The 7,253-nt window shown below is 42.9% G+C and overlaps 1 protein-coding gene across 1 annotated transcript; it reads right to left on the reverse strand.

The window, feature by feature from the left end:
- Positions 1–211: 211 nt before the first annotated feature.
- LOC117845382 (uncharacterized) lies at positions 212–4,172 on the reverse strand. The gene is made up of 3 exons (XM_034726407.2): positions 3,939–4,172; positions 1,506–2,275; positions 212–1,430 (listed from the first exon to the last, which is right to left on the reverse strand). The coding sequence occupies exons 2-3, from the start codon at positions 1,995–1,997 to the stop codon at positions 312–314; spliced, it is 1,611 nt and encodes a 536-aa protein (XP_034582298.1). The 5' UTR covers positions 1,998–2,275; positions 3,939–4,172; the 3' UTR covers positions 212–311.
- Between the last annotated feature and the right edge of the window lie 3,081 nt (positions 4,173–7,253).

Consider the following 7,253-nt stretch of genomic DNA (forward strand, 5'->3'; position numbering starts at 1 on the left):
ACAGCTGAAGAAACAGCTAGACCTGTGAACATTACCAGAAGCAATCATATCCATTTTTCTTCAAGTGAACGTGTACTGTTGTAGGTGTCAAAGTTGTACATGGCATAAATAGATTCGTAAAGAAACTGATGATGTTCTCCCAGTACCATCAGTAAAAAGTCTTCGGAAAGTAAAATCAGAAAATATTAACCAAGGAGACAGGTTCTCAGGATAGCGAATTAGTAAATGTTCTCAACGAAACCAACAGAGTATAACCACCTAAGGTACGTTTCAGACATTCATTACATGCAGAGGAGCCTGCTACAAAAAAATTACATGCCATCTTTACCGAATAGCATCTCTCCCATGCGCTTCACTGCCTTTTTATGCTCTTCATTCTGAAAATCGTTGAACCGCTGAGTGTCAGCCATCAATAGCTCGGTGTACTTCTCATAGAGTGTTGTTTCTTTTTTGTCCTTCGCTTCCTGCTGCTTTAGTCTTGCTAACTCAAGCTTTTCTTTTGAGAGACGGAGTTGTACCTCTGACATCTTCTCACGATCCTTCTGAAGCATGTTCTGCAGATCCATTGCACGTTTAATGTCTTCCTGCACCTCTGAGGAAGGAATTGATCCGTTCCCTTTACGTTTCCTCTTGGACTTTGCCATCTTGGAACCTTGTTGACGTGTTTCTTTTTCAGGAGCACTATTTCTCACGGTGCTTGTATTGCAACCTTGTGGATGTCTTTCCTTTTCAGGCATATTGTCCCTAACTGCATTCTCATTGTGAAATTCATTGAATCTTGAAGTGTCGGGCATCAGTTTCTCCTTTCCATGCTGAAACTCATGTATCCTTGAAGTGTCTGCCATCAAAGGATTCTTCTCAAACATGTTTTGAGGATCCACTGAGCTTCGAATATCTTGTTGCAACTCTAATGGAGGAGAGGCAACCTTGCATTCACCTTCCCATTTCTTTTTTGCAGGCATGCTTTCTTGTTCATCCATTTCTTTTTCAGATGTATCACTGGCATCCTCAGAGGATGATGTGCCGTCCCCAGATTCAGACAATTTGGTACCCTTGGAGTATAATGAAGAGATATAATTTTTCCACTTGGGTTGGTCCCAGACAGCTTTCCAAAGATGGCTCAAAGTGAAACGATGTTTTGCTTCCTCAAGGTACATTGCCCTTGCTTCCTCATCATACTTTGACCATGTTTTGTCCATCTGTTTCAATTTGCCAGACTGCAGACTGGAATATTTCTCCTCAACTCGGCACCAACAGTCATAGAAGTGGGAAGTTTTCTTGTTAATCTTATGCCAGTGGAGTTTCAATTGATTCCGTGCCCTTCTCCGATCTTTTGGAGTGCTGCTATTGTACAGCTTAGCAACATTTCCCCAATGTGCATCATTCTTCTTGGAACCATTTGGCTTGGAAGTATTCAACCAAGCATGAATCTGCAGTTCCACACAAATATGTAAGAAAAAACAGAGACAGGGCCCAAACATCATGAACTGATTAAAAAATCTTACCAGTCTTAAGTCCTCCACTTCTGACCAGTTCAGTCTCCTAGCAGTTCTTTCAGGTTCAGCATTCTCATCATTGTCTACACTAACAGTGTCTTGAACATCTGGAACAGTTACAGAATGTGGGGTCCCCGAGTATGACACAGACATAAATGGCACAACTCCAGCAGGTGGAGGTTGAAGTGGTAGTGCAGGTAGTGGCATAGTTCCAGTTGTTGGAGGCGGTGGTGCTGACATTGCCCCAGCAGGTTGAGGTGGTGGTTGGTGCAGTGAGAATGGAGCATATTGTGGCTGAACAACAACATACTGGATATTTGGTGGGTATAGGTGTTGCTGGGGGAATTGCTGGTGTGGAACACTCATGGCATACGATGGATGGGAAAATGAGACATGCTGTGGAAACTGAGGTTGATGGAAGTTCGCAGGATTGGGCATTCCTGGTGGTCCATTTGGGTAACTCTTACAATTTGAAAACCCACTAGGAGGACGAGGATCCATTCCAAATGAATGGGAAATGCTATGCAGTAAGTAAACTTGCTGCGGTCAAATGGCAGGGGAATCCAGGGTAAATAAGGAAGATAGGACTGTTTGCATCTTACATTCTGCAGATATTTCCATCAAGGTATAGATAAAATATTTGAAATGTCTATATGCAATGGAGGGTTTTCACCTCTAGATTTCCTTATTCTAATCCAGAACCCGCGACTGCTAAACCAAAGCTGCTCGGAGAAAACAGTAGTATTGCTGGTAACTGTGTGTTGGTAGATGCCAAATCCCTGGGCAAAAATATGTTGAAGTTTGTAAGAATATTAGATTGGTAAACAAGACATGGTAAAGAAGTTGTATTATACTAATATGAAAAGCTATACTATTCTAAGATGTGAAAAACTGTTTGAAGTAAGACTGAATTAAGCATGTTTTCTTGGACCACCACTAATCTTGTTTTCCAGCAACATAGAGTACTTAAAAGAACAAAAAGTTTAGTCAGATCCAGGGATTGGAAAATTAACACAATAAACCAGGACCAAATGTGTTTTGACTCTTCATACTTGTAAAATATGTGAATAAAATGCACTGTTATATGCCAACAGAGTGTGGTATATCTTCCTTGGAAGGTAGACAATTATTATGCATTATGCGCTTTGTAAATGCCTTTTCTGGGACCAGATTCATAACTGGTTTGCAGCTACTCCAGTAGTACTAATGGTTTCGAAGAACTGCCCAATTATAGCACAATATTTTTCACTCATGTTGTAAAAAAACTCTACGTCAGGTTCTTGTACAACATTTCTGAAGCATTTTACTTTAATTATAGATTACAGATATTGTCATAAACATCATCTTTTATTGGGTGAACAACAAAAGAAACAGTTGTTGAAGGCCTCGGTCAACTACTTTGGAGATAATAATCTGTATATAAAAGGTAAATGGTTCCACAAGTCATAGCATTTGTACATGTAACATGCATCTGGCTACAGAAATAAATATCAGCTGCGAAGCAAAGATGTTCTAATAATGAGGTCGAGAAAAAGAGCAGCAAACTAGCAAAGCTTCAACTTCTCCAACTAATTAGCAGTGTGATACTTATCTTAAACGGAATCTGCAATATTCAATCAATCCAGTTGGAACTTCTCCAATTTATCCATGACTGACTGCTCCTATTCCACGATTCACATCAACCCAGCACTTAGGGAAGCATGAGTCCCTAAGTGAATTCTACCATCAGCTTGGTGAATTCCACCATTTAGGGGGTGTTTGGATCCTGGAGCTAAAGTTTAGTCCGTGTCACATCGAATATTCGGATGCTAATTAGGATGACTAAACATGAGCTAATTACAAAACTAATTGCAGAACCCCTAGGCTAAATTGCGAGACGAATCTATTAAGCCTAATTAATCCATCATTAGTGAATATTTACTGTAGCACCATATTGTCAAATCATGGACTAATTAGACTTAAAGGATTCGTCTCGCGATTTAGCCTAGGGGTTGTGAAATTGGTTTTGTAATTAGCTATGTTTAATACTCCTAATTAGTGTCCAAACATTCGATGTGACAGGGGCTAAAGTTTAGCCCAGACACCCCCTTACACTAAAGTGCAAGATAAGAAAAAGGCATTCACAGAGATTACAGGGAGAAATATTCAACATCTATACTTTGTGTGTAAGCATTCCAACAGAAGGATGGACGAAATTAACCTAGTGATCCCAACGAGATCGTTTGTTTAAGGCAAACTGCTATGAGTAACATTGCGATTCGAACAGTACATGAACACAGTCCCTGAATACAACTTATCCCCAATCTCTACAATCCGGAGATACAGAGGCCTAATGACACAAAAATTCAACAGAAACGACCTATTTACTCCAATCTGTAGAGGTAAATCAAATCATGAAACGCGGAACGGGAACGCTGATCCAACAACCAAAAAGAACCATACCACAGGCGGGACGACGCGACCGGAGAAGCAGGGCACCGTGCCACCGGAGTGAGCTTGCGCGGCGCCACCAGGTAGTGAGAGGCCTGCGCGAGCGGCACGGCCAAATCGGTTGCCCTGGAAGAGGCGGGTAGGCCTAGCCCCAGTGGAGGGCCTAGCCGGCGCCGGCGGAGGGCGGCGGCCAGGTTGCGGTGTGGTTTTTTTTTATTGTTTTTTTAGCAAGGTCTTTTTTTTCTGTTTTGGGGACGCACCCGGGGGGTTGGTTTGGTTACATGGTTGGGTCCAGGCCCAGGCGGGACACGACTGCAGCACCGTTTTTTTTTATTTTAACCTTTTTTGCGAAAATTTTTCACAATTTTCCCAAATAGGTTTACAGTGGAACCAATTTTAAAAATGGACTCTACAACGTCTTAGCACCAGCCATCCTGACGCCAAGATCTCCATGGTCGCCGTTGACCGGGCAGCTAACGTGGCGGATGCTTGGCGCCAGGAGGCGCCATAGATCCTGACGCCAAGGCTTGGCGCCATGCTGCCTGGCGCCAAGCCTCCCTACATAAACCCCCCCCCCCCCCGCCCCTTCTTCCTGGTCGAACCTTCCTCCTCATCCTTCTCTCTCGAGTTTTTACTCTCCCTACTTCGCCCTATACTACGAATCGACATTTTAGCTTAGGAAACTTTCATTTGATCCGTGGATCTTGAAGAGCAAGGTATCCTCTCTCTCTTGTAGCTTTTTTTTCACATCGATTCGTTATATATTAGTTGCATTTTTTAACTTAGGGTTTCATGCAATTGTAGGATGCCGAGGCGTGGAAAAGCTAGGAAACCCAGGTAACCCCAGCGCACATAGTTATGTTATATGCTCATTGTTGTGGATCAAATGAAAAACCTTAATTGTAGGTTTATTGTTAAGTGTGTTTGGTTCTTATAACGAAATAAACTAAATTGTAGTTATGGTGCCAAGCTGACCGGATATGCCTTCAATCCATTACCTCTGCCTAGTGGTGTTCCAGTGCCTATGTGCTTTTGCGGCGATCCTTGCAAGGTAGCCAAGTCCGATGAACATGACACGTATAGGCAGAGGTATTGGATGTGTTCCAACTTTACGTTTGAACCTACACTTCGTCAGCGCCGCATTAACAAGTTGGTAAGGAATTGTTGTTATCTTATAATTATTATCCATATTTTTTTTCTAACAATTGCATTTGTTGTAGACCCCTCCACCGCTATGTGATTTTGAGCAGTGGATCGACACTGGGATCAATCTTGAAGATAAGGAGGATGATGGAGTATATGTTGCGCTGGGATGCAGAGAGGAAGGAGATGTTGGAGAAAAGACTGAGAGAGGAGGCTGCAGAAAAGGAGCACAAGGAAGAGGAGGAAAGGAGGCGTGTTGCTGCGAACAGGGAGGAGAGGGAGAAGAAGCTTGAGCATGCACGCCGAGCGAAAGCAGCGATTGAGGAGGATCCCGATGCTTTGAGGAAGGGAAAGTGGCCTCGTTGCACTCAGTAGTCATAATTAGTTTCTAATTCTATGGTTTATTTATGAACAATATTTTCTACTGTGAGATTTTTATTATGTTGTCATGTAATGATGCACTTTAAGTATGGGTATGCAAGTGGTAGACGACCTATGTTTATTTTGCGACGTAATGCACTTCGAAGTTATATTCTATAGTGAAATTTCCGCAAAAAATAAAAAGGGTACTTGTTAGTGAAATTTCGGTAGAATTTCCCCTACTTTTTAATGCAATCCATACAAAATTACGAGATGAATAGTTAATATAAATACAAACATACAAGCATATGGCACATTCATAATAAAATTCACAATAGTTCAGAATGAAAATCCATATACACAAATAGTCCATATAACACAAAGTCCATATACCACAAAGTTCGCAATAAGTACCCTCACTGCCTCCTAGTCTTACCCTTACCCTTGTGACCAAGAGCGTCGGTGCCTAGAGTGTAAGGAGAACGTGGGCGGCATAGTCTAGTGCCTACAACCTGTGTAGGCTGAGTCAAGGGAGCGTCGTGGAGCTGAGACGGGCCAAGCTCCTCGGGCCTCTGGTCGTCGTCGTCATCCTCATCCTCGGACGCAATTGCTTTCGACCCTGAGGGACCTTGCCTAGACAAACTAACGCCTCCTTCGCGTGGGGATAGAACGTGCACATCTCGCGTCGTGGTAGTCCTGCAACCACAACAAGCAACCGCACGGCGAAGCCGACTTGACAGTCGCTGTTGTGAAAAAACTAGTTAAATGCAAGAATGTAACGTATTAACAAAGTATTTGAAAGAATAATTTGAGTCTTACGTCTAGAAAACTTCGCGTCTCGGGGTCCATAACTCTAGGACGGAAATGCTCAATATCTCTAACCGACCTTTGGAGCGTACGGCCCTACAACAAATTTCCAGAAGTCACTAAGTCACTAAACCAATAAGAAGTGTGCCCTTGTATTTGCTAATAAAAAACGTACCATTATTGATGAACACGGGACGATAGTGTCTAAAGGCTTCCACACACTGAGGGAAGCACCAGAACGCACGCCCGAATATCTGCCTCCCATCCTTCCAAGCATTTGGTTTGGGGATGTACTCATAATGCATGCCTGGATTCACTGCTTTTATTGCATTGAAAAGCACTGACAGCTGCTCATACCCAGACTCCCAATCCTCATATATCATCTTCCACGCTCACTGCTTAGCCCTCCAAGCTTTACCATAAGTTATCACATAACCTTCATAAATCTCCTCAACGGTTCTGATAATTATTCTAACTTTCATATTGGGTTGTTCCTTCAATATTCCCATCATCCGCTTGACAATTAGGGTAGATATTAACTGCCGATGTCTCACTGTAAGCTCATGGTCAGCACAATTGTGTGGACTAACAACTTTTGTCATCTTGTACTTCCCAGTGATATTTTGCTTCCTTGCACAAACCCTCCATGGCCACCGTTCCTTGTCATACACAACTGTGTAACGGCGCTCCGCATATGCATGCAAGACTTTGTAAGGTCTCTTCCGTATCACCGCAAACGCCTGCAACCACCTATTCAATGCAGGAAGGTCCTTAAATACCCTTCCCTCCTCAATAACCATACTAGGACCAGCCTCAGGAGCTTCTAGGAGCTCATCATCACGTCCTTCTACAAACGTCTGATCGGAAAGAGAAAGATCGCTAAACTCGTGAACTATCGGATCACGGCGTCTGAGGAAGATACGCCTGAACATCTCAATATCACTCTCTGTCATCTCTCCAGCAGGGCGATCATCATCAGAATCAAGATCCACTCCCATCTCATATGCATCTTCATCA

Source organism: Setaria viridis, chromosome 2 (assembly GCF_005286985.2).
Source record: "Setaria viridis chromosome 2, Setaria_viridis_v4.0, whole genome shotgun sequence".
In the NCBI taxonomy this organism is placed as follows: domain Eukaryota; kingdom Viridiplantae; phylum Streptophyta; class Magnoliopsida; order Poales; family Poaceae; genus Setaria; species Setaria viridis.